The following is a 27,510-nucleotide window of genomic DNA, read 5'->3' as shown; positions in this document are numbered from 1 at the left end:
ACACTTGGCTGGAGGCCCTTACACAGCGCAGCGCAACAAACTGCGCCAAAGCACCACGTCCATCCAAGGCATCAAAGCCACATCCAACCTCAGTGAGACCCAGCTGGGATGGATGCTCAGGAGGAGCTCTGGGTGCTGCTCTCTCTGACATAACTGCATTTTTCTCAACAGGTGTCCTGGGAATGTCCAGCACCTCTGCTGCTTCTGCACAACAGGAAACTAAACAGGCTCAAGTTGGAAAGCTCTTCCAAATCCTTCCCTCTCTCAGTCTTGGAGGCACATAAAGCAAATTAAATGCATACATAGGAAATTTTTCTTGAGTACTGCACCAACCTGGGAACTCCAGGCCAACACTGTGTGAATGCACCTAAAGCCTCTCCTGCATGTCCTCACCTCCCTTCTCGTGCCCCCTGCCTCCTCCTCCTCTATCCTCACAGCTCTCCCTTCTTTTCTTTTACCTCACTTCCAATTCTTGGCTTTGCTAACAGAGCAACCACTGCTGCACCTTTCCAACCCTCTGCATGCAAAGCACCAAGGGATAAGAGCTGCGTTCCTGCCCCAGTAAATGACACTGATGTCCTTAGGAAAATGTCCTTCCCATGAATGAAAACAAAAGCACAGCACATGGGTTTTTGGAGTGAAGCCAATGCAGTATGCCCAGTGAGATGCAAATACACTGAAAAATGCTGCTTGAAGCAACCCTCTGCTATTTTCTTGGTCAAACTGAAACACAGTGGAACCATTCATCATCAGTAATGCTGCTCATCAAGCACTCTGATTACCTGCTCGCTCCTCAGAAAGACCTCGAGGGTTTTACAAAACCCTGTAGGGCCACACCAATCCCTGCCTGCCCAAAGAGCCACGGGCTGCCAACAAGGGGAGATGCACACAAGCAGCCCGCAGTGCCAGCAGCGGCCCAGCCCCCACCTCACTCACCACCTCGTCTCCATAATCGCCGTTGAGACGCAGGGAGCTGTTCAGGAACTGGCTCTCCAGCCGGCTTTTCAGCTCCTGGAGCTGCTTCTTCAAGGTCTCCACCTCCTGCTGATGCCCAGTCTCAATCTGGCGCAGGCGCTGCTGGATGACATCGCTGTAGACAGGCATCCCGTCGTCATCCAGGTGGCTCCTGGCAGGTTGGTCTGGGCTGCCGGCCGCCTGCTGCTTCCCGAGATGAGCCATCATCCATTTCTGGTGCAGGTTCCTGAAGTGAAACTGCGCAGAGCCGCAGCTCGCCGCTGAGACCTGCCGGCTCAGAGAGATCTTCATCCTGCCGTCCTCCCCGTTCACACAGTGCCCGTTTGTCGCCTGGTATTTCTGCACCACGCCGAGCCCTGCAGGCTTCTCCGCCGTCTTGTTCTCAGGCTCCAGCTCTCCGTTACACACCACCTCGTCCTTACATTCACCTAAAGGCAAGGCACAAGGGGAAGGCATCGGGATGCGCGCGCTGCCCCTGCCAGCAGTCCTGTGCACTTTTGTGCCCAGTCTCTGAAGCTCTATCACGCTCTCCCCCTCCGGCCTGTTTTCAGTAAGTCGCAAAAGCTCATCAGCACTGTTGTCCATCAGATGGGCTCTGTGGCACAGATCCTTGGGAATCAGCTCTTGCTTGGCTTCATTCTCAGTTAAGGTCTCTGTAGAACTCTCAATGTTGGATGTTCTCACCTCCTGCAGGCTCGTCAGAGGGAACAGAAGGCCGGCATGTGATACACTGTGCAGGCTCTCTCCCTCTCCTTCAGGCTTGCCCACACCTTCCTCCACATTCTTCTGAGTGCCTCTATTTACAAAACTCTCCAAAGGAACAGTCTGCAGTCCTTTCACCTGAGGTAACTTCTGGATAGTGTTACTGAGATCAGCGTGCTCCTCCTGGTGTCCTTTAAGCTCACAAGCACCTTGTGCAAGCGGATGTGGATTGTTCATTACCATACCTTTGTCCTCAGCCTTTTCACACAGTTCACTGACATAGCCATGTAGATTTTCAGCTCTCTTCTCCACATGCAAGGCAATCTCATCCCCTTTACCTGCAGTCTCTAGGCTGCCCCTTAAGTGCTCCTCCACACCGACCTCCTCTTTAGTGGCCTCCTGCAAAATGTTCTCCATCTGCCCCTCCGCCACGCCGGCTGCTACGGAGAGCTCCGCTCCCATCAGAGCTCTGCCCTGCTTGCTCAGGCCATCCCCATCAAACGGATCATCCCCAGGGTTCCCAAGGCTGCTCAGCTCCAAGGACCTGCGGTGCTCCTGCCACTTCTCATTCAGGCTGGGGTCGCTGCTGCGCCGGTTGGTCGTAGGCACGCTGCTGTCACAGGCTGTCGTCAGATTGTCAAAGGATCTTGTCTTTGGTAACCTGCACAAGTAAGAGCAATCAGAATGACAAATGACAAATCAGGGTGGGTTTTTTTTGTTGTTGATTTTTCTTTTTCATAAGTTCAGATACTGTGGCTTAAAACCTCCCCTCCACAAGTGGGATGCCTGCACAGCATTATCCAGAGCACATTTGGACCATCTGTAGGGAAAAGCTGCTTCAGAACTTTGCTGTTTGCCTGTAGGAAAATCTGTTGAATCAGATTCAAACATCCCCAGATCCCTTTACCACAAAGCACAGATGCTCACAGTCTGGTCACACCTCCTAATTAACGTGTGCAAAGAATCACTTCACAAAAAAAACAAAACCCCACAAAGCAAAGGAAGTTATGCAACAGGAAAAGAACTGAAATTCAAGTCAGCCAAATAAAAGCTTATATCCACCAAAGCCAGGCAATGCCCACAGCTCAACTCATTTCCTAATCTCTCAGATTCCATATATTTGTTAAGCTCTGACCTCTGAAACTTAACAGCTTTCAAACCTGAAACAAGGAAAGACTGCTTTGGGTCAGTGAGTCAAACAGCCCACAAACACGCCTGTGAGAAACACTTCCCTCCCACAAGTATTCTCCTCTTAATATCCCACAATATTCCTTATTGATCTTACTTTACAGGATGGGATTTCTGAGCTCTAGGCTCACCTGCCCAGGGGCTGATCTTCAGGGCTAGAGCCTGGAACAGGGTATGGGGCACAGGTGTCATCAGCAGGCGTAGAGGGGGAAGAACAGGGCAGGTAAACAGCACTCCAGAGCATTAAATTACGCACATGGCACACTGGGTACAGCACCTGAGAGAGAAAAACACACACAGTTGTTTAGAAATTGCAACTGCTTGCTGCCAGGGTGTAAAAATGTGTTCAGAGCTGATTGGGTTGTTATTCAGATTTGCAGCTGGGAGGCTGTGTCAGATCTCTAGATAGTTCAGAAGGCCTGAGAGCAGCTACGGCACTTTTAATCAGCTACACTTGGATACACAATGATCTTCTCTTTCAGAGGGAGCTTGAGGCCTAACAGTGCTGGCTTCCAACTTCCCGTGAATGAATTCCTGCCACGTGCACTGTGTGAATCCACACCTCAATAACGCTGCTGGGCAAGCTGAAGCACAGAGGAATTCAGCAGCCCATAGCAGAGCTTTCCTGTGCTTTGTACGACAGCGTGCCACACGAGGGCTGAACTCACAGCCTCTTTCTAGGCTCCAATTCATCAAAGCTAAGGAAGCACTCACATGTGAAAAATTAAGTACATGTAGAAATACTTCTGCTGAACAGGCAGCCTGCTCTTGAAAGGGATTCCTTGACTGTGCAACATGCTTTCTGGTATGTCTGCATTCAAGAACGCCTCAAGTCTCTATCAATTTCACTGTTTTTGCAAGCAGCTTTCTTTAGGAAAAGCAGGGAGCAGCAGAGAGCAGCCAGGGGTTCAGAGGGAGGATGTGGGGCAGCTCAGTTTGAGGACTGCTGCTCTTAACGACCACGGTTTTAGAACAGATGTGCCCACATCACTGAGGCACCTTTTCAACACTGAAGTAAAACAAGGAAGAAATGAATACAAGATAGGAAATTAGTAAAACTCTAAAAACACACAGTTTATCCCAGTTAGTTTAGTATGGTGAGCCATTTACCAAGAGCACAGCCCAAGCCACCCAGACCCCACGTGCAGTGCAGCAGGTGAAGGCAGCCCAGGGCCACAGCAGCTGTCTGGCTGCACTGCCTGAGCTGCAGGTGCTCTGAGCTCCTCCTGGCTAAGCTCACTGCTGTGCTCAGGGAGCACTCAATGCACCCATAGCTCCAGAAGCCCTCACAGTCTGTTTTTATCTGCAGTGCCTCATGCTTTCAGCTATCACAGCCACTGCTAATGGCAACGCCAGGCTGGGAAGTCTTGAAAGGCTCCCTGTGATGCTGCCTGTCACCATGACAGATGGATCTGCACACAGACTGAGCACAGGCTGCAGGTGTGGTGTCCAGAGGAGACGGGCAGAGACAGAGGGCTGATGTGAATACTGAATTCATCCTTTCATAGCAAATGCAGACAAATTCTTTCCTGCTAAGCCAAGTTTTAATTTTCCTCTTAAGGAACAACCATAACCTGCATCCATCACATGCAAAACCACGGCACAGCCCTTACAGCTGGGTTTGTGGTGTCTATGTTTCATTACCGAAAGCATTTAAATATTTATAAGAGCCTTTGCTACCCTTGTCACTGTGATCTCTGATGACTGGCTGTTTACATGCCCTGCCTACCACAGTGCAGCTCCAAATCCCTTCCATCCAATACAAAGGAAGGTAACTGCAACCCTTCCTGGATGGGAAGCTTCAGTGAGCCAGAGAGGAAATGTGAAAGTATTACAAGAAACACAAATATGCCAAATGATTCTAGTTACATTTTCTGCACCTACATTAAATCTAAACAGTGTCTGGGTTTGTTTGTCACTTCATGACACTCCTCTGACACGGCTCAGTTCTCTCTGTCAAACACAGAAATGTCAGTAACAAAATATGCTTCCAGCACAGAGAAATTTCTGAGGTTGCACCTGACATTCCTCAAATACAAGCAGACCTGAGGCAGGACCTGAAACGTAAAACTGAACAGAGCATCCAGCTGTAAATATCGAAGAGGAGAGCTGAGGTGTCTCCAGAAGGGTGCACTGTCCCTGCACTGCACTCATGGTGAGTGACCTGCCATGTCCCACTGCTACAGGCTGGGTATTCACTGTGGCCACACTGCTGAGAGCATCGGACTGAGAGCCCCCGAGAGACAGAGCCTCTCATGAGAGGGTAAGAAAGGATACGTACAGATTCTGACTGGGAGGAGTAGAGCAGATTCTTGAAGGCTTTGTTTGCTGCCCGCAGCAAAGACCAGACAGAACAGGTCCGTTCCTGAGTGTGTTTTTCTCCTCTTTCTTTCGCATTGTTGCACAGGAATGTACCAAAGAGGCAAGAGTAGGTGTGCTGCACCAATTTGACCTGCAGAGAGCAATGCAGATACGGTCATATGGCAGAAGACATCAGCTTAATGCAAGAATGCTTCAGAAAAAAGAAACCTTTCCTCCACAGGGCAGTGCATTCTCTTCCCAAAGACTTTCCCAAGGATTTGATATATCAAATAAACCTGGAATTCTTTGTGTGTCTCCTTATGAGTTAATTGCAAAAGGATTTACATACAGAGGCATCTTTTAAAAACTGCAAAATACAAAGACAAGTAGGGTTCATATTCATTATAAAAGTGTTGCTAATTTGAAACTCACAGACCTGAAGGAGAAGTTATAAAACATTACTGCAGCAGCACAAAGACAAAGAATGGTGGGAATAAGTGTTAATCTGTGTCAGTAGAGATGTGCACAGCATACATCCTAACCATTATTCACTCCACACTGTGCTCAACGCCTGACCAAGCTGCTTAACGAGCCTGCCTTTAAGTGCCTGAAGAACCCCAACAGCCCCAGTGGCTGTGCACAAACAGACTGGGGTTTTGCTTTAAGGCAGTGGGGACATTAAGGGTAATGCTCACACACAGCTCCCATCGATTAGCAGTGAGCTAGGGGAGCCAGTTACAACCTGATGCATCCTATTTCACAACTGAGCTAAGCACATAAACTCAGTTACATGGCCGAGCTGGCAAGCAGTAATGCCAGTCATCTACAGTCACAGCAACGGCTTTAAACCTGTGGGTCAGACATTCCATAAAAGCCTTTGTTCTTCAGGTTACCAGCTCTGCAGGCAGCCCACCTCTCAGAGAGCCACACTCTGGCCTTAAAAACTGGCTTTGACAGCCCAGGCAAGTTTCTAATAAGAGAGCTTTCCCCCTCCAAAGGAAAGAAACACCACTGGTACATCCTGCACATTTTCAGCAAGGGAAGAAAAATCGAATGGAGAGGTAAGGAGGAGTGCTTAGAAGAGTTATCTTCAGCATCCAAAGAGATCCAAGTCAAGGGAAGTTTATCTGCCAGTACACAATTTTCTGCTGTGTGGATGTATTGCACTGAACTTATTTCAGCAACTCTGAAGTAGGATGATTAAATTCATACCGTTTGTTTCTTCCCTTCAAGTTTAAAAGAAGCCCTTAAGGGCCCTGCTTTTGTTTTAAGAGCGAACAAACCCCAGGCTCCACAAGTATACAAGTATTTTTGTCTGCTGCATCAGGGCAGCTCTGCCATGTCCTTTATCAGGCTGAAGGCTTCCCGCCACAGACAGATGGGAAAATCAGAAACCCCTCAGGGCTCTTCAGTATGTGTGTACTGGGTTAGGAGCAGCCTATGAAACAGCAAGCTCTCAAGCCACAACTCACAAGGAATGCTTCGTTAAACTCGAAAGAGCAGGGGAACTGCCTCTGGAGCTGATGGACGCAGTCCAGCCACTGCAGAAACACTGGGCAGCGCTCATTGAGGTCATCCGAATTCTCACCATGGCCACAGCGATCGGCAAACTTGTGGCCAAAATCCAGCCACTCCATCTCCACCAGCACCTGGAAACCCTGCACAAACACAAGTACAGATCAAGATTTCCTCTCTACTTCTTTCTTTCTCTCTCTTTTTAAGATGGTCTGATGCTCACAGAGCTCATCTTATTGCTGTGTCCTCACTCCTGACTTCCCTTCAGAATCAGCCCCCATCACTTACCTTTTCTCCTTTACCCAGTACCTCTATTTTCTTAAGAGCTGCACATTGAAATTAGGACTGAAGTGAATTCCCAAGCTCACATGGACAGGAAAGGGAATAAGACAGACTACCAAGTCCTCTGGCTCACGAGGAAGCAGACCTTGACATGAGAGCTATCTCAAGAGCAGGAACTTCAAATCTTGATTCAAACCCAGATAATGGTAACCTTCACTTGGATATAAAAGGAAATCTTAATGCTCTCCTTTGAAAACAAAGGAGAGATCTTTCTGTCAAAAAGAAAATTCAACATGACAAGATATCCACACACAGAGATTGCTTGCCTACGTGTGTATCAAACGTAGCACAGCCATAGGTCTGATAAAGGCCAGACTGCACAGTTCCTCATGCAAACTCAAAGGGCAAAGCACATTCCAAAAGTGTCTAGTGAAGAACCTGGCTGTGACACCTAGTCTCACAGGACCTACAATCTACCACGTTAGAAAGGTTTTGCTTCTAAGTGGAATGAGAAATTGTAGATCACACTTCATTGAGCCAATAGTTGTAATTCAAAAGGAAAAAGAAAGCTGACAGCTGTAAAGTCTGAAAGTGATCATAATGAAATTCATTCTTCTGAACATTCCTTATTCTTGTGCACAGTTACAGTTCATGGCTCCTCTGATGCAGCGGTGGAAAGGCAGGCAGCAAAAAGGTGAGTGTAGAAGAACTTTTCAGTTTGAACAGGAAATGACAACACTGAGGAGGGACTGGGAGGAGCTTCTGCACCAGAGACAGAGCAGAGTGTTTTGACCTGGTGGATGCTGACCTCTAGAACCCAAGTGAAAAAGGGTCTGAGGAAGTCTCCACAACTTCCTCCAAAGGGCACTGCTACAGTTTCAGCTCCTTGTCCACATGTATCTGAGGGTTTAAACACCAGAGTACAGCACAGTGCACAGACACACACTTCTGTTCTAGACAACAAAGGCATCTTGCATGTGGGCTGACAGATGGAATCTAGCCATCACATATCCCACAGTGCTGAAAAGCCTTGGAAGAAAAAAATCAGGCTGAAAAAGCAACAGTGTTCTAACTCAGTAACAAGACATAATGAAAGAAATGGAACTGGAGAAATATGTAGCTAAGAAAACTGGAAAAGAGAACAGAGAAAGGCTTTGCATCAGCAGTTGGCTGAGAAACTGCAGCTGTGCCAGCAGCGCTCTGTATTGCGTGTTCCTCAGCTAAATATGGGGAAAGGAACACCATGACAGGGCAGTTATTGCAAAGAGGAAAAACACAATCTGCTCTCAAATTACAGACTATATTTACACCTGCATGTAACTGTATCTGCAGGCTGCTGTTACTGAACTCCTGCTAGCTCCTGCGCTGCTTCTAGGTGAAAACTCTGTAATTACTTTTCAATACAAAATTCCCTGGAAAGGAACCCAAACTCAGTCAATGTTCATTAGCAGATGGCTTACAAACCTCTGTGGTCCTGTAGTAGGGATCTAGCAGCAGTTTGGCCAGAGCCACGATCTGGGGGGTTCGGTCCCAGCCATCGGAGCAGTGCACCAAGACAGGTCGCTGGTCTCGGTCCACAGCATGAACCACAAGCAGTGCAGATTTCAGAAGCACAGATAAGTGCTGCAGCCATTTGGTGCTCTCCAGAGCTGACAGCCAACTGGAAGAAAACAAAGGAGGACAATCTTTGCTCTTTTAAAATGCTTCCAGGTTTGAATCTCTGATTTCATCAAATCAAAGCATAACCATTCTTAAATGTGTACTCTAATAAGCTGTGAATGTCATCACTGATTATTTTTCAGGTACATTTTGCTAAGACTTTCCCTGAACTGTAAGAAGCAAAGCCTTGCAGCCCACAGTCAGGCTGCGGCAGTTGCCCAGATACGTGCACAGCAGATCACCAGCACAGGCCATCATAAGCACCTCTGGGTGATGGTTACTTCCAGCAGCCTGTGCTGATCCCCTTCTTCCCAATTCAGGTTGCACTGCAGTCCTGCTGTCAGTGGCAGACCTTGAGGCTCTGCCATGCGATCAGGACAACTAAGAGGTTTGATCCTCTGAGCTGCCTCTGCCATCACACACATCTCAGCCACTGCCAGGCTTCCTGAGGTGTGCTGGAGGTACCTTGAGAATCACACAGCATGGAGGTTTTCCTATCAGCTCAGTATGAATGGCCGTTCTGGATCTACTCTGAAACCACGCATTACATTTAGCAACAAATTCAGAACAGGAAGGTGGCAGGGGGACAGGACTGGTGCAGCTGCAGTGTCCTAATGAAGATCCAACCTCAGAAGCCCCCGAGCTGATGCACCACTAGAGGCTCATCATCCCATAGCACTGAAGGGCCACATTCCCTGAAGAGCCCCTACAAAAGCATGAAGCATGTGGAACAGCACTAGGATACTCTGAAAGAGAGGCAGGCTGCTAAGATCAAAGATCCAGGAAGCTCAGATCAGAGTAAGTGCTAGCACTCAGGAACCCATCTGGAAGGAATAAGATGGCAGGAATAAAATTCAGGGCTAAAATATAATTCCCAATCTCATTTTCTAGATTTACTTCAGTGAAAATACTACAACAAATCCTATGAAATGAAAATTACAGCTTTGCATTTTTGCACAGGAAAGTCAGTAAGAGGAAAAAACGTAACACTTGAACATCAGTTTACAAAACAGCAGGGAAAAAATATAGAAAGATGTAAATAGAGGCAAAAACCACTGAACAGCCACTTACTTTCCTGGATCTGGCATCTGCGTGCAGAGCAGACGCAGGGACTGAAAGCTCTTCCGGATAGAATGGATGTTTGCCATTCCCATGAACACTACTTCACAGTTCGGGTAATACTCTGCAGGGAAACACCGAGAGAGAAGAAACTACAAACTGTGCTTAGCTTAACTTCTAAAAGAAGCTTCTTCACCAGAACAAACCAGCGGTGCTGGGGGCAGATGAAAGAAGCTGTTCACAAATATTCTGTAAGGAAAAACTAGTGCCTGGCCTTCAGTGGGTATTCCAGACATTGCAACACATCACAACAGGAGAGAATTAGCAAAGCGTTTCTGTATTTCTTTTCCATGTTTTGCTTCACATTACAAAAGGCAGAGCACAAACCTGTGGGAATAGTGATACTGTGTGGGTGTCACAATGTTTTTATGCAGACTGAGAGGCATGGAATACATTTAACTGATAATCTGTGGACGTTCCTAAGTTTGGTGAGCTAATTCCTGTTTCTTATAGCAGTTACGGTTTTGCTTTCCCAGCCACTCAAGAAGGCTGAAAGGTCTCTTCAATCTGAATCATGCTGAATTTCCCTATTGCAAGGAACCTCTATTGCAAGCACCTGAGAGATGCTCACAGTTAGGGAAGTTCGGAAAACAGACTGAGCATTCCTTCAGATGTTGCTACAGCCTGTCCTCAGGCAACGGCTCTGCTGGGGAAGCAGCAGCACAGTGGTCACAAGTGGACTGAGCTGTGCTCTGTGCTGCTGCTTCTGTTTGCACAAATTGATGACACAATAGCAATAAAATGACCTCTCCTACAACAGAAAAAGAACCATGAATCAGAACAGGATATTGATTGCTTGTATAAGGAAATCCAGTATTCTCTTAGAAGAGTGTGCCTTCTACCATTTGATTTCCTGTTTAATGAGCTCAACAAATTCTGGCCAGACCAGAACATCCTGTTAGTGATAAAACAAGGAACTGCAGTCCAGAATGACTGACAGCACCAGACTGAGTATTTCTGCAATTTCTACTGAATGATGTTATAATGACACAAAACACAACATAACTGAGACCAGTGTTACACCTGGGAATGAAGTAAACGTGGCAATTCCTGGGGAAAAAAAAATATCAGTAAATGAAGCACTTAACACAAGTCAAATGCACTGGCAGTGACACTGAAACTGCCTGGACATTTCCTACAAAGAGTTCAAGAATCGAGACACGAGGAAAATGAAACCTACTGCATACTCTGCTTTCCATGCTGCAGTTCTACTCTGCGATGGCGAGTTGTTCATTCATTCTGAGGTGTTAAATGGAAAATTCATCCCTTCTTCTGGTGTTCCTTTACCAAAGTGCAGCTATTGCAGCAAAGACCAAACCAGGAATATATGCCTGAAATGGCTTTTGTTACCTCATCAACAATTTGGTGGTTTTTTGTTTTTTTTTCAGATTATCCAGCCATGGAATTTTAACAGACTGTATTCTCATCCAACAGCAATAAAATAATATCTTCTTTATACCATCAACAATCAGGAAGTGCCAAAGCACACAGAAAGTGATAAATGTGAATGCATGACAAATGCAAGACGGATCAGGATTTCAGTTGCCTCGGGTTACAGCATAAATGCTTACAAATATTTCAGCTTTGCAAAAACTGTTGAAAAGTTGTCTTCTGCACAACCATTCTGGAACACTGCAATCCTTTGCAGTTAACATTGCAAAGTTTGCTCAGTTTTCCAGCCATCAGCCCAGTGGATGCGTTTGTCTCGCACTAGCTTAAGTATCTGACACAGCAGGGGAAGGCAATCAGCACAGTTCAGCATGCACTGAGCCCTGTTACCAGCTGGTTCTGTTCTCTGAGAAACAGAGTCAAAGCTGTCCTTCTGAAGGGCTGTGTGACGGCTGCCACGGTCCAACATTTTCTCCTAGATGAGCAGTACTTGCATCTGTCAAATATGCACTACCTAAGAATATCGCTGTCATTATAGTCAAATGGTTTTGATCAACTTAATACAAAAATGTGAAGAGGCACTGCTTACCTGGGCACTCACAGCCTCCACCCTTGGCTCTGTTAGCCACAGCTGCTGCATAGGACCGTGCGTCTAAGATCAAAAGCTTCTGAGGCTGTATTGCCAAACTCTCTGCTCCCGAGGCGTTAGAGATGGAGGAATCTGGGGGAGAAGATATGGAACTGAAGAATAACTGAAGGGATGCTCTTGGCATTGTTTGCAGCAATGATTCACTCGAGTCCCACAGCGTGTGTGCATCATGCACACAGAAATCAGAGAACGCCTCATTAAATACAAGGGATACAATCTGTTACACACACAAAGGAGATGAAGCTTTATATCTAAAGCTCGGCCTTTTACAGAAATGAACAGTGGCAAACTTACCAAATTCCACATCAGAGAGGTCTGCTCCATTGGAGAAATCTCTTGAACAATTCCCATTCATTAGTTTGTTACTGTTGGACCTTGAATCTGAGGCACAGGCTTTGGCTACAGACTGGACAAGGTGCTCATCGTCTGCATTCCTCCAGCCCCACCAACTGACCTCAGGTTGTCCACAGCGGGAAATGACTGCTCCATTGCTCTGGTGCCTGAAAAGGAACAGAACAGAAAGAACCAGTGCATAACTTGAAAGGTCAGGATGAAAAGCACAGAAGGCATTAAACATTTCCCTCCAGCATTTTAGTTCCTGCTGGGGAACCTACAGCTCAGCAGTTATCTCCAGTCTGTGACTCAGTGGACAATGCACTCCACATGCTTCACTTCAAAACGCTGCCTGTAATTACACCTCCACTGAAAGGTAAAAGTCAAAGCTGAGTTCGGTCACAGAGAACAAAGCATTTCCCTTCTTCACATTGCTGCCTGTTGGCCAGTAAAAGCTGGGGAACATTTCAGAACAACAGGCTGCCATAAAGGGGCATCCAACCCCTCCTGGCTAGTCAGGTCTACAGCTGCAGCATGACAGACTAAATGTGAAAGTTCAATTTAGCTTGTGCTAATTTATACAGCTAGAAAGGAGTAAAACCAGAGACTCATGCTTTGATGAGCTTTTTGTTGTTAAATCAAAATGTTCTACTAATTGAATCTGGGAAGAATGTTATGATTTTGGTATGAAATGGCAGAACACAGCACGCCTTCTGTCTGATGACATTTAACACCAAGCATAACCAACTTGCACACTGATGGTATCCATTTCCAAGCATCATCTGTGAAGCACCAAAGGCAGTCCCTGAGCACTTTGCAGAACCACGTTATTTTAGGCATTACTGCACTAGTTTCTCTGAATGCTGAACATCTGCAGTTTTGCTCATTCTGAAGATTGCTTTAGTGTTTGTTAGGAAAGAGTGGCATTCTATCTTAATGTAATCTTACAAAAACCCAAAAGATTTAAAAAACCAACCAAGACCTCACAATGTCACCCCCTTCCTTAAGCTTCTCAGCCCTGCCTCTTCCTCTTCTCACATTCTTCTGAGAATGTGGTTTTCTCTGTTCCTCCCCTTCTGTGGGTTGTGTTTCACCCGCTGCCTCCCACATCAACCACATCCTGCAGGAGAGCACCAAGGAGCTCTGCAGAGCACCAGCAGCACTGCTCTCCTCCACGTAAGCACCAGCATGGTGCCGGGCTGGTAACGAAGTGCACAAGCACACAAACTGTTCTGTGGATACCTAAGTAGCAATGGAAAAGGAAAAACTGCTTATTAACTGAACATTTTTCTTCTAAAATGGGATATAAACTTTAAGTACTCCATACACTGATGAAACTTCCGAGGACTGGAAAAGAAGACAGAGAGAAGTCTATCAAATATATATATGTTTTTAAACGCCTTAAGAATTACTAACTATTATTGTTTTTTTCATTGACTACACATAAAGAACAGATGTGACATAACTGAAGAGTACCCAACCGCTGCAAACATGCTTTGGAAAACAGATTAGACACTTATCATTATAATCTACTCTTAAAAAAAGTAGCAGCAGAACACACAGCTCCCCATTCACTGCAGTGCTCACACACAGCTTCTACACCATCCTCCCTGACGTTCCCCAGGCACAGGACCTCAGCCACACAAGAAAGGCACTGCAGGTGGGGATGCAAAGAGCAGAGCCACGACTTTGCTCAGGCCACGTGGTGACTGAGTGGTGCCAAGCAGTGGCACACCAGAAGGTTTCACTCCATCACAATGACTCTACCCCCTTACCCACCTGCTCTCCCTTCCATTTCAATGACCTACAGGCACACATCCCCATAACAAAGGTGTGTTTAGGCAGTGCCCTCCTTGCCCAGGAGCACCAGTGGAAACACAACCTCTACATCCCTAGAATTCTGTGCCAGTTGTGCCTAAATGTTATGCTGGAGGAAAAGAAGATGGAGTTTTCCTGCAGACAAACTCACCATCCAGCCTCAAGTCCACCAAGTGCTGCTTGACTGCACAGAAGTAAGGGTGAGCTGAATCTTTAAGCAAATTTACAGTTGGCCTTGACAGTCCTGAACAGAAGAAGGCCTGCCCACACCAATGCATCTCACCTTCTTTCTCTCTGTAACCAATTTATTGGGGTGCTCAGGTGTCAGAAATTGGTTTATAATCTGTTGCCAGAGCTCAGCACAGCCACGTCTCAGAGCACTGCAGGGAGCAGCAACAGGCTGCCTCACACTGCTCAGTGTGAACATGGTTAAGACTTGCTGCTGAAAAACTCAGAATTCTGAACTATTTGGTGATATTGTATTTTAAGTACTTCTCATAGCTCCTCTGTAATGGTTTCATATAAAATTCTTTCACTGAGAGGAAGCAACTGACATGCTGCATTAACAGAAGCAAAGGAAAAGCAATCTGAATGCCACGACATTTACAGCAGGTGCCAGCCGGCTCCACGCAAAGGAAAATGGATTGCTGTTGAAATGAACTGCCTTCAGAGGCAGAACTATTGATAAAAATTTAGTTGAGCAAAAAATATACGCCGCTCACTGAGAGGCTGCCTCGCTCCTGGTATGCTGGCACAAATAACAAAGGAAAATAAAACATCATTATACATGCAATAATTCTATTCTGAACACCTAGATAAGCTCATTTACTCTCCCATATGTTCCCTGGGATTTCATTGCCACCTACCTGCAGGATCATTTTCACAGAATCATAAACAGTTATATTTTCATCTCCAGGCTCTCACCTCCCATTTGTACCCTGAATGACAGAACCACCAGGGCTGGAGCTGAGCTCGCTGATGGCTGTGAAGCCCTGATACTCCTAAGCAGAAATCAGCAAGCAATTCTATTTACAGTAATGCTGCCGGAAAACAAACAAACAAAAAATAGCAAATAGCTTAAGTGTGATTCTGAGGTCCCTTGGGATGGACCTGAGGATAAGACGGTACCATTCACACTGCAGTAGCAAAACAAAAAGGGAATTAAAAATATTCAACCAAACCTTCCACCCAGACCTTCTAACCTCCTGGAGACACAGTAACATGTAGCCTCTAGACAGGAAAATAGAAGGTCCACGGTTTATTACTCACTCAGTAACTATAAAAACCATTATAAAGCACCACATAACTGCGTGATGTACAGCCCACCTCTGCATAAGCTTAATCTTTCTGTTCAAGCAACCTTTTGAGTACAACAATAAATCCACCATGTCCTTGCAACCACAAGGAGCAGCAGTAAAGGCCTGCACAGCTCCCTGCACAGCACTACTTAACTACCAGTGCTTGCAACCAGAGAAATCTTTACGGCAATTCACCACAGTAATTCAGCAGGCGTGGTACACACAGAGCTCTGGTTACCTCTGCTTCCTGTGCTGGCAGAAGCACTGCCTGCATGGGCAACGGCCTTTAGCAGTGGGACAGAGCCAAAGGCACCTCCAACACAGCTCATCTCTCAGCAGGTTCTCAGGAGTTGTTTGTGCAGTGCAGATGAAGTCCCCTGCATTGCCTCATTCACTGAATCTCCCAAAGGCTTCTTCCTAACACTGATTTTCTGGGACCAAAGACAGGTCAGCTACAGAACCTGCTCCAGCCCAGATTTATCTGCCTCATCCGTGCCCGGATTTTCAAACAGGCCAACACTGAGGGAAACTGCAGAAGCTGGGTGTCACATTTTTCTGGAGATACGATCATCGAATAGAAGCAGTGCTCCCAGAGCACAGGGAAATGCAATCCAGGAGGAGAACTTTTTGAAGTTTGCCTCTGAACTCAGCCTGTTCTACTTCCCAGACCTGGATACTGCCACAGCTCTTGAAAGCTTTACGAGAGCAAAGAGGTTTTTGTAGCCAAGTGTCTGCCTTGCTGCTGCCTCGTCCCAGCACTCAGGAAATATCTGAGCCTTGTTATTGGCTGTATTTAAAACATTATTACTTTCTTCCCTGAAGTAAAGCAATAAGAGCAGAGTTATTAAATGTGATCAATAAATAATGAAATCAATAGTCCCCAAATCATTCAACAGATAATAATGCTGAATGAGCTTTTGTCCATTACTCCCTCAAAAGTAAGGAAAAAAAGCTGCTTTTATGTCACATATATAAAGAGAGAACTATATATGGATTTCCAATCACACGGATCATCAAGCAGCAGCTGATTTGGCTCCTACTGGAGTGCAGAACAATGAAGTGAATGTCTCAAAAATCTATTACTGAGTGTCAAGATAAAGGAAAAAGAAACCAAAAAAGGGGAACTTTTCTCTCACTGGAACAGATACAAATGAAATACTGTGTCGTAATTCAACATATGTAGACTCATCTGAGCAGTCGAATATTAATGCCAGCAATTGAACAGTTTCAGTCCGTGAGGTCTTTCAGCCACTTCAGTCACCATCCCATAAACCTCCAGAATGCAGCTGCACCCAAGAATGCTCAGAAATTCATTACTTCTCCTGCGCAGTGAGAATGGAGGCAATGCTTCCCCATCTGAAGTGTGCCCAATTATGTGACAACTGCACCAAGGGCACAAAGCTCTGCAATAAGGCATTGGAAGCTGGATACAAAACTGTACATAAATTGCACGGCTCTCTTTTACACACACAAACACTTCTGCACCATAACAACCAACCACCTATGTCTAAAAAGCATCAGAATATACTGGAAAACATTTTCCCATCACAGAGTGAACAGAAGATGGGGGCAATTCCTGAATGTTTGCAGAGCATGCTGCCACTGCATTCTGGAGGGAAAGAGGAGGAAAGACAGGAGGATTCAAAACCATCCGTGTGCTGCCACAGAGCGATTTGTTCTCCATTCATGGAGCAGGAATTCTCATCCTTTGTAAAAGGTGCTTCGTAGCACCCTTAACTCTTGTGTGCCTGCTCCTCTGACCAAGGTCATACGATTCTGTCTTTACTGACCTCTAAATTTCACTTGCAGCTCAGAAAAAAGCTCTTTTCTCTCTGTTTCCAAGAAAAGAGGCCGGGCAGATTTAATGGAACTCTGAGTATTTGCTGTGTTTTCAAAAAAATCAGATGACAAAGGAATTGAAGAGATTTTAAACATTTATGGGAGGAAATGAGTACAAAGGTCCCAGAATACTTGGGAAAAAAAATCTGAAATATATTTCTTACTAAATAAGCTGCCAACAAATGTCTCAGAAGAGCAGTTATCCTATGAACAACTGCTGGACTTACTTCAAGGAAAAAGATGCCTGCTTAAACTATATAAAATACGTAGATGGAGCTAAGAAACGCATTACTTTGTAAATGAGTTTTAAATAATTCTAGGATTTGTTCTTGTTTATAGTGCACGGTTTGTGTATCTGTTTTCTCCTTGTGTTTCTTTTCTGCATGACTCTTCTTCCAAAAGGCCAGGTGAGAACCAAAAAAAGATGGCAAGAGTAGCTGGCTAGAGATGCTACTCACCATGTCTGCAGTTGCATCAATTTCTCCACCTTACACTTTTTCATACTTTCAAAATACATAACTACCTGAACTGAGATGCTGCCCTATGAATGCCTTGCAGGACACACAATGCTGAGTGCTACCACAACACATCTGGAATTAAAAGACACAAACCATTATTCACACTCAGACTGAACATGTCTGTCTTACTCTATAAATGGCTTGACAAGGGCCAACACGTGCTGCTGTGCACATGTTCTTGGAGGTTTAAATAGGTATAAAGTGATGTGTGTGTGCAAGTAGCAAACAGAGAGACAAAAACCCCAAACTATCAAGGTGGACGCATCACACTTGGCTGTCATTTAATCACAGGTCTGAACTTCTTTCCTTGTACAAGAGCACCCTGGCATCCTTGTCTGAACTGTTAGGATGACTTGCTTCCAGGTCCTATTCTGCTCATCCACAAAACTGCCTCTGGGATCCCTCTGGAGCGGAGCAGCAGAAGCCCAGAGTGGGTAACTGAGCAGATCAGCTCAGTGTGGTGTGTGCTATGGCTCCCACAGGCAGCGCAGAGGAGACTGTGCCAGGTTTTGTTGCCTCTTTCCAGCCTAGTTCCCCAGTTCTACCTTGGCAGGTCCTGTGTGAATCATCCCCCCACATCATGTTACACACACAAGAACAAGGCAAGACGTGAGGTAAGCCTCTAATTACTTTGAATACACGAGAAAACTGTTAATTTAAAAGATCTTTAAGACTTCCATTAAAGACTGCCCAGTGGACATCTGGGGCACACAGAGCCTGAACGCCAAGACTCCTGGTTCCAAGTTATTTCACTTCTGTTTGCTAGAACATCTCAGTTGTTGTCAGGCGAAAGCTGTTCCAGTGCCTACCTGTACACAACAGCAGGGATGCGCTTCCAAGACCGAAAGCTTGCCACACTCTCCAGCTCTTTATCCGTGATCCAGGCAGGAACTATAATCTCCTGGGGATAGCTGCCACAGAGCCTGAGAGAAAAGCAGCACAGAGGGTTGGATGTAAGAAGCACAGAGCAATTGCACACCATTGACACAGCATGAACCAAAGAACACGGTAAGCGACCTGATACCTGATCAGTCCAGCAGTTTTGTTGGACCCTGTTTCAATGTGCATTAAGCAGCTTCTCCCCAGCATATTAAAAAATTACTGTGAACAGCAAGGTGCAGTTCAGAAGATTTCTGTTTGTGTATGCTGATGATTTGAGACTCCATCAGCTGAAATAAACTGGGCACACAAAAAACCTCTACATTCTCTCCAAGCTAAAGAATTAACCACTCAGGCACTGGGTCACAAAGCACAGAAGAACCCACACACCTACCATTCAAGTTCTAATTCTAACAGAACCGAATTCTGACATAATAAAATGCTGCCCATTTTGGATGTTCTTTCATAGAATCACAGAATGGCTGGGTTGCAAAGGAGCACAGTGCTCACCCAGCTCCAACCCCCTGCTGTGAGCAGGTCACCAACCAGCAGCCCAGGCTGCCCAGAGCCACATCCAGCCTGGCCTTGAATGCCTGCAGGGCTGGGGCATCCACAGCCTCCTTGGGCAACCTGTGCCAGTGCCTCACCACCCTCTGATGAAAAACTTCCTCCTCCTTTCTACCTAAAAAGGTCTTCTAGCAAAACATAAGTAGAAGAAACGGGAAACAAGAACAATTAGGAATTAACTAAGCAATAAGCAATTAACAATTAGTGTTGCTTTGTTCTAACTACATTATGGTTCTGGGTAGTCTACCACAATAACTTTATAACTCATTTTAAAATATATACACTAGTAGGAGAATATCCTTAAAAAAAAAGTTCAATACCTGACATGTTTTACTGAAAATGGAATACACACTCCTACAATGAAGTTGCATGAAGGAACTTAAAAAGAGACACGTGCACTGAGCAAGGACAGGTTTGAGGGCACTTTATTCCGAAAAATGTATCAATTGTGCTGAAAAAAACCAATCCTATCTCAAGTGCTGGCCACAAGAATGAAGCATTTGTATTATTCTGCTTCCTCATGGCACTGAAGTTCTCTTTTTCCTCAGCAGTCTTTAGTTTTTTCCTAGGCTAGACTTTTAGACACAAATACTGCTCATGCAGTAACAGCAGCTGCCAACTGCAAGTCATTATCCTCCACAGACAAGGCAATGAAACATGTGCCATCACAAGTGTTACTGCTGGCTTTGCATTGATCTGGATGGGGCTGCAGCAGCACACTGCCACTGACCATGCACAGACAAACCCCTTTCTCTGACCCAGCAGACAGAATAGGGGACATTTATTTATCCTACTCTCAGGAAAAGATTTTTTCCACTTATTTCGGGGTCTGTAGGTTTGACTCATCCAAACTGCATTCCTTCCCACAAAGCTCTGTCATAAGTTGGAGAATAAGGTATGTTAAAAAACTTTCTGTAAGTTCAGCACAGCTCCACTCTCCGCTGACTTCTTAAGGCTTCCCCTTCGTGCACTAGAAAGCTTATTCTCTAAGGAGATCTCCAGCAAGCACATCAAAATCAGGTATTTCTAAGCCTGCAAAATTTTAACAGTTAACAAAGCATTACATTCCACTTTAAAAGCACATTTATGCTATAAAACAGCAAAAAAAAAATCATAGTTGCAATTGTCCCTTATTAGGAACTGCAGAACTTGGAAAAAGTTCCAGTAACTTGCTATAAAAAAGTGGTGTTTTGAGATGCTGTCTGGCTGCAGATCAGCAGCCCACATAACTTACTTGTACTTCTCATTGATGTTGGAAATTCTCCAGGCATTGTTCATATCAAAACCCATCCTCTCCACTTCATTTTTAAACCTTGAAGTTACATGTTCTCCTGGGCATCGAAGGCAGAGAGAGAAAACAAAGGTGAAATAACAAGATTCCTACCTTCCAAAACAGAGAAAGACACCATGCTCATTAAACACTAAACAGAGGAAAGAACATTTCAGAAATACTGCCCACCTTCCACAGCCCTGTTTGAAAACCTGTATCAAGCACAAGTAACTCAGCCTGTATTGCTGCCTCCCCCCGATCAGCTCTCTGGAAATGCCCAAATCCATAAACAGTGTTTTTCTCTAAAACAACCTGCCTCTGCAGGCTCATGTGAGAAAAACAGCTGAGCTCTGTACGTTAATGTGCATCTCAGGCCTCCATCTCTAAACTGCCTAAATCAGAGAGGTGATGAGAATTCAATGTGTGATTGTTAGACACTAATATCAGCCATGAAGTTTAATATATTAAAGGAATGAGCTCCATTTTTTCCTGGACATAATTTTAAAATTTTTAAAATGCAGCTGAAAAACATAGAAAAAGGAAAAAGTATTTTGATAGATCTGGAGAATTAATGGTTCCTAAGAGTGCAGAAGCAGATAATTTGTATGGAAATGTCTACGTTACAGCAGATGCAAATGTCTGAGCACCAGTAGAGGAAAAGGATTCTGCAAGTCTTTCTATTGCTTGCCTCTTTAAACGACTACCACAAAATCCTGAGGCAGCAAGTGAGAGAAAAAAGTACTGAAAAATTAATGCTTCAAGTATTACATCTTTCTTTTACATGTTTCACAAAAGCTTCAATGTCTTTAAACACATGAGATACATGTGCAGACACACGTGTCCCTGGGGATGGAGAGGTCCATAGCTGAAGCATTTCTGAGATATTACCAAGCAATTAGAGATAAATATAGAGAAATAGGTAAAGAATGAAGATAATGGCCCAACCACAAGACTTAATTAACCATGAAAGAAAAGCTACAGTGTCACTCATTTCTACAGCTCAGTTCATGTGCTGAAGATGGCACTGCAATTCCAGGTGTGCTTTACCACATGCAGGCTATTTGGTAAGCCTACTGAGATTGCTTTTCTCATGCTGTTTGAAAGCTGAAACGGCAGAACGGCACAGTGTGCAAGCAGAGAACAGCCCTTCAAGGCTCACTGGAAAGACCAGGGACCTGACTGCCACCATCACTGCCTCACTTTCCATCATGTCACTGGTAAAATAATTTCCAAAAAGAAGGAAATTATTCTGCCTCCCAGGCTGCGCATCTCCAGCACGGTCAATCTCAGTAACGTGGAGGCACTGCATTCTGCTTTACTTTCCTGCTGTCAGATCGATTGCAGTGGAGCTTGCCAACATTTTCCCACTTCTCACACGAACTCTTACTGCCTACATGAGCTTGAATTTATTATCTGCTAGCCACCTAGAATAGATCATCCTGAAATGTCCTCTCTGTGAGGACAGGCCTCTGACCCTTTCTCAAGTGCAGAAATGAAGCTGGAACAATACATTCTGGCCAGTCCACCACTTCTGTCCTGCTCTTCCTTATCACTGCCTTTTATTTCTGTCACTAAATGTTCTATTGGAAGAGCAGCGTGCCCTTGATGCACTGAGGATGGGCTTCACTATCAGCTGCTGTGAGGAATGGCCACTAAAACTCAGGGCACATGCTGAATTAATAGTCTGGGTAGCAAATGAGCATACTGGAGTATCTCCAACCATCAGTGCCACATACTGCTGATGTGTTTCAGAGAAACAGATGAAAATGAAATATGTTTGATTTCTCCCTCTGGTTCATAGCCGCTCTGTGCATCAAGAAATCAGATTCTTCTCTACAGGAAATGAAACCACAGCCCTGCCATTGTCTGCCCCTCCTGAAATGGGGACATTTTGAGAGGCCTTCTGAGCCAAGATGCACAATCTAACTTCCTAAGCACAGCCCACCAACTCCAGATTGAAGAGAAAGCAAGCTACAGACACCATGGATGTGTGCTTTACAACTATAAACGTTGATCACATGAGCCACAGCTCAAGCTCCCATTACATACACAGTGCTCTAGAATGTGTTTTTCCCCAGAACTTGATACTTCAACGAACTTTGAAGCAACTCAGTATTTTTATCCATCTCTATCAAGTACTGGGCAGCTTTGATGTAAATAAACAAGTGAAAATCCAGTGACTTGGATTCGTTTTTTAACTATGTTCCCATTGGCTTATTTTAACTAGTTTAATTCTTTATAGGAGAAAAACATCTACCATCAGAAATAAGCAAGCTACAGAGGAGAACAAGTTACTACTTGGCAATTTCATAGATACAGCTCTAAGACAAAAAATGTTTATCACAAAGTGAATGCTGCTCTGCACAACCCACTGTTGGGTTGAAGCCTGTCTGAAAAGGATGCAAAGGAGACTTAACAAACCTACATTTCTACAGTCTTCCAGCTAATGAATTTACTTAGGGAAAAGACCTGAACTTTAAAATCTGCTCTGATGATTCTTCTACCTTTTTCAACAATCGCTAAGGAAGCTCAGGAAGTGCAGGAGAACCAGAACCAAAGGACACCTCCTCCCACCTGGGTGCCACCTACTGGCTGCTCTTCCTCAGCCATCAAGAAAACTGCAGGCTTTGCTAAGCCTCACACCAGTTCCAGTGATAGGTGTCACACCACTCTACCATTCCCCTCCATTAACAAAGCTCTGATAATTAAGCTGCTTTCCTAAGATGTATGAATGTAGAGGGGCTCAGACTGCAGGGTGCCTGGAACACAGACTTCCTCACATTCAAGCAAGTGCTATAACCACCAGGGGAGGAATTTGCAGTTTTTATTTACTTATGGACTTCTCTAACTATCTAGTGCAGGTGGTAATTAACTAAAAATAGGTCACTGCTGCAGCTGTGAAACTCACAGCTCAGATTTCCTTCTTTACCTCCTACTCCTCAACATCCATGCTAAAGGTGGCTGTTGCAGGTAATTACTAAAAACATGAGTATAATCAGTACAAAATGTTTTAGAATGAGTTACTGCCACGGTGAACAAAATGTTATCAGTACTACATGTGACTGCCTAAATTAAATCACCACAGGAACTTCCCCACAACACTGAGGTGCAGTTTGCACAGTTTTGCACAGTTGTTGTTGTTGGTTTTTTTTACCCCAAAGTAGCCACGGTAGGAGCTAATCTCTCATTTGTCCAGTCAGAACAAACTTCACATCATGCAGAAGTCCATACATGCAAGACATTGAAGGCACTTGCTGCAAGTGAAGATACACTCTGCAGCCACTGAGTTAGTGCAAGAGCTGATGTGAAAGGAGTCCATATAGAACCACAGAATGGCTGGGTTGCAAAGGAGCACAGTGCTCATCAGTTCCAACCCCCTGCTGTGTGCAGGTCACCAACCAGCAGCCCAGGCTGCCCAGAGCCACATCCAGCCTGGCCTTGAATGCCTGCAGGGATGGGGCACCCACAGCCTCCTTGGGCAACCTGTGCCAGTGATAGAACAGAATATATCGGGTATCGTTTAAACAGAAAAAAACATAATATTGATATTGTTTGTTTTTGTGGGTTTTCTGTTTGCTTGTTGGTTGGTTGGTTTTTTTTGGAGTGTTCTGGATTTCAGCACAAACCAGGCAGTCAGCAGTGAAACCATCTGTGCTGAACCCCAGAGTGCTTCCTCATACCTGGCCGACACAAATCCCCGTGCTGCTCCTTTTCACTGGCATACACCTCCATACACCAGGCGTGGTAGGCAAATGAGAACAGGTCTTCTATCTTGGAAGGAGGGCGGATGGCATTGTTCAGACGCTTAAGCCAATCTTGACACTGCTCAAAAGTAGAAAACTGACACCTGTCACAGAAAGAAGCATTTATCTGTTAATTCTCAGTAACAGATGCCAGATTATAACATCTGACAGGCTATGAAAACATCCATGAAAGCAAAAAAATGAGAGCAAACACCTTACAGGTAATTTAGTTCTGCTTCTTTATATTCTAACAGACAGTAAAAATGAAACCTTCGGATATTCCTACAGAAATACATTCTTGTGGATTCAAGTTGAACTCTAAACATGAAAGCAATATTCTGTGACTGGGAATAAGCCAACGGTACACCTTACTCATCACGAATGAGGAATGCATTTATGCAGACACCTCGTTTAAAATGGTGGACAGCACCACTGAGTTCATTTGCAGCCTTCCTACAAAAGCAGAATGGTTTGGCACCTTGCTCTGATGGACACTAAGCACACAAATACTGCATTCATTATAATGTAGTATGTTCCTGCAAGCAAGAATGCATTTTTCATCAGACACAGAAGCAAAATCCATCTGAACAATATACTTAACAAAGTACTACTTATCAGTGGGGACAACCTCCAGTATTTGAGATCTCACATTATTTCCCTTACACGTATGCTAAGATTCTCGTTGCTGGCCTTAATAACGTTGCTGAATCTGAGCTTTGCCAAACCTGGCACACTAACATCACCAGCCAGCAGGAACATCCCCTGCACAGGAGAAACTATGCCTCAAAGCAGCATATTAAAATGGCATTGGCTTATTTCAATGAGGATTTCTGGCCCCTTCAGAATAACGGGGTGGAAATAAGAGCAGTGATACAAAATATTCACCAAACATTTGCATGCAGCTCAGTCTGTGTTCAGCCATGTTCATCACTAATGACAGCATCTGCATTCTCTAAGGGCAGGATTATCATCCCCACCTGTACATAGCTCACAGTCACACAGTGGAAGGAAGAAGATGTCCAATTTGTGCTGCTTCACAAACATACCTGGAATAGCTGTGAGGAAGTACAGCCTGGCTGCGTTCATTCCTCATCACTGACCATAGAGTGAGCCCAGAATATTAGCTTAGGCTGGTTAATTATCTATTAAACGTCTCTAGTCAGACAAGATACATCTCACCTGAATATCCCACTTTTCAAATTCTTTTCAAGTCATTATGTGCCATTTCCAAAACTATCTTCATTTGAGCCCTAACGTTCAAAACACCAACAGCCTTGTTGATGAAAACATAACACCAGTTTTAAGTTTGGCTTCTCAACCCCACATCTCAGGGTTTTCCAACAGTTAGTGCCACCAAGTACTGGCTGTAGGAGCTGCAATTTTGAATGAAAATTCATCATGGAGGTCATAAATACAAATAATCTGTATTCACTGTACAATTGAAGAGAACTAAATTAACGTAGAGAGGAAGAGTTTTTTAAATGTCAAGAGCTACGAGTTAAGAGGAAGTTAAATATTTAATTCAAATTAAACTAAATATTACTTCTGAAGTAAAATCAGACCTCACCAAAATACAGCATTTTGAGAAGCAGCTGGCCTGTTAAACATTCTGAGTGCTCAGATGTGACTGGGGCTCGTTTCATTATAAAAAAGGTACTGCCAGCAAACATTTAATCAGAAAAAACGTTCCTTTCTTGTTAATTAAAGTTTATAGATCAAAATTAATTTCTCCAGCACAAAAATAGGGAACAGTGAAGCTCAGAGACTCCAGGGGCAGATGCTGAAGACCTGCTGAAGGACAGAAGCAAATTAACACTCCCTCCCACAGGATGCTTTTTAACCTGCTGTGAACCAAGGTGGGCTGCAGGCCTGGCTGTACCTTAATTCCAGGCCTTCTTTCCCAACTTTCTTCTTAAGGATACCTCCTGCACTCTGACAGCTGTCAAAACACAGGGTGGCTGGTGCTATCCAGCCTGAAGGTTTCAGGTAGAGCTGCACAAACCTGTATCTTAAACCCCCACTCTTCAGTCCCAAATGTTGATTAATACATTTTGTCTAAGAAGCGTGTGTTTCAGTGCTTTCATCTAGTTTCATGTCCAGCAGTGCATGCTAAGGCAGAGAAAAAGCTGTGAAACTAAAATCCAAATACAGTAAGATAGCTTCTTAGGGTGTGCTACAATGCAGACATCTCAATCCCATCCCATCGTACACAAAAGCAGACAGAAGAAAAACTTTCAGGGGAAAGTGCACAAATGAATTAATACTTCCTTAAACCATCACAGCTGTTCACATTACACAGAAGGTACACTGACTACCATTCAACATCTGTCCTAGTCATACCTTATAACCTTGCAGTCTTTGCAAGTCAAATGAAGTTGAAATATATCACGACACTCAACACTTTCTATAAGCTGCAACGGAACCTGCAATTAAAAAGATAATATGATTTAATTTCAAGTGGCATTAACATTGCAATTTCTTGGTATATTTCACAAGGATTTATAATGGGACTGCGTGGAGACAGAAAAGAAAGAGAGAAAAGCAAAGGAAACTAGGTATAGCTACTTCAACTGCTCTGAAGTACTGTAGATCAGTGATGTTTCTAGCTCCACTGCTGCATAGCCAAAAAACCTTAAGGGATACCAGGAAAATAGCTGAAATTATCAGGGACAGGACTGCAGCACTGGCAATGTATGTGAAGGCAGAAAAAGCAGCAGAAACCCACAAACTCCTCCCTCGTGGAAGCTTCTCTCTTGTAGGTCCAAACTTAGAGATTTATGAAATGTAATTTTAGCTACTGGTGTTGGAAACAAAATGCTGAGCAAGAGGCCTCTTAGCACGCTGCTGCAGTCTACATGCTTCTTATAGGGATGTATTCTATGTGTCTTATTTAGGGAAAACCTTTGGCACTTGTAAATCAACACCCGCGATCAAAGCTGCTGTATTGAGAGTAATAAAGCTGAATCGTTCATTTTTAAAGGTGCACTTATATGAACTTGTGATGTTTTAGGGCACGTGTACCTTGCAGAAGCACGTGCAAATACCTTTAAAGATGAGAAGAAACCACACAATGAAAATATTAGTTTTCATTAATAGCCTTGGACTTTTATCTGAGACAGGCAAACCTACGCTGTGGTTTTAAGTGACAGAAGTTAGAACTCAAGTATCTCATATGTAATTGTCTAAATTCCAAACGCAGTTACAGGATTTAAGACCAAGTGTAAAATTGTCTGAAACGCTTATTAGAGGTGATATTGAACATCATACAAGGCAGCAAAACCTCTGCCACTGAGATTCTTGAATACAAATGCTATCAGAGAAGCATTCAAATGCTCTTCTGTTTGTCACCAGCCAGGTATGATCCAGCAGTTTAAGCTCTGCCCTGCAGATTACATGTTGGCTTTAAACCCTGCTCTGACAGTGCCTGTGTGACTCTGGGCAGACATCCTCGAAGGTCACTCCCAAC

At 44.5% G+C, this 27,510-nt stretch overlaps 1 protein-coding gene across 5 annotated transcripts in view; it reads right to left on the bottom strand.

Annotated features, from left to right (window-relative positions):
- MTMR3 (myotubularin related protein 3) overlaps window positions 1–27,510 on the bottom strand; it is a 74,302-nt gene that overhangs the window by 6,398 nt on the left and 40,394 nt on the right. For all 5 annotated transcript variants that reach the window (XM_048963650.1, XM_048963649.1, XM_048963651.1 and 2 more), the window contains 12 exons: window positions 26,385–26,467; window positions 23,982–24,148; window positions 20,266–20,362; window positions 18,395–18,508; window positions 12,074–12,279; window positions 11,720–11,851; window positions 9,694–9,805; window positions 8,428–8,623; window positions 6,639–6,824; window positions 5,147–5,317; window positions 2,997–3,142; window positions 937–2,338 (listed from right to left, as the gene is read on the bottom strand). In XM_048963650.1, coding sequence (XP_048819607.1) covers window positions 937–2,338; window positions 2,997–3,142; window positions 5,147–5,317; window positions 6,639–6,824; window positions 8,428–8,623; window positions 9,694–9,805; window positions 11,720–11,851; window positions 12,074–12,279; window positions 18,395–18,508; window positions 20,266–20,362; window positions 23,982–24,148; window positions 26,385–26,467 — 3,012 coding nt within the window. The remainder of the gene's footprint in view (window positions 1–936; window positions 2,339–2,996; window positions 3,143–5,146; window positions 5,318–6,638; window positions 6,825–8,427; window positions 8,624–9,693; window positions 9,806–11,719; window positions 11,852–12,073; window positions 12,280–18,394; window positions 18,509–20,265; window positions 20,363–23,981; window positions 24,149–26,384; window positions 26,468–27,510) is intronic.

Source organism: Lagopus muta, chromosome 17 (genome assembly GCF_023343835.1).
Source record: "Lagopus muta isolate bLagMut1 chromosome 17, bLagMut1 primary, whole genome shotgun sequence".
Lineage (NCBI taxonomy): Eukaryota > Metazoa > Chordata > Aves > Galliformes > Phasianidae > Lagopus > Lagopus muta.
The sequence above is the reverse complement of the archived record's forward strand: the minus strand, read 5'-3'. Positions and strand labels throughout refer to the sequence as shown.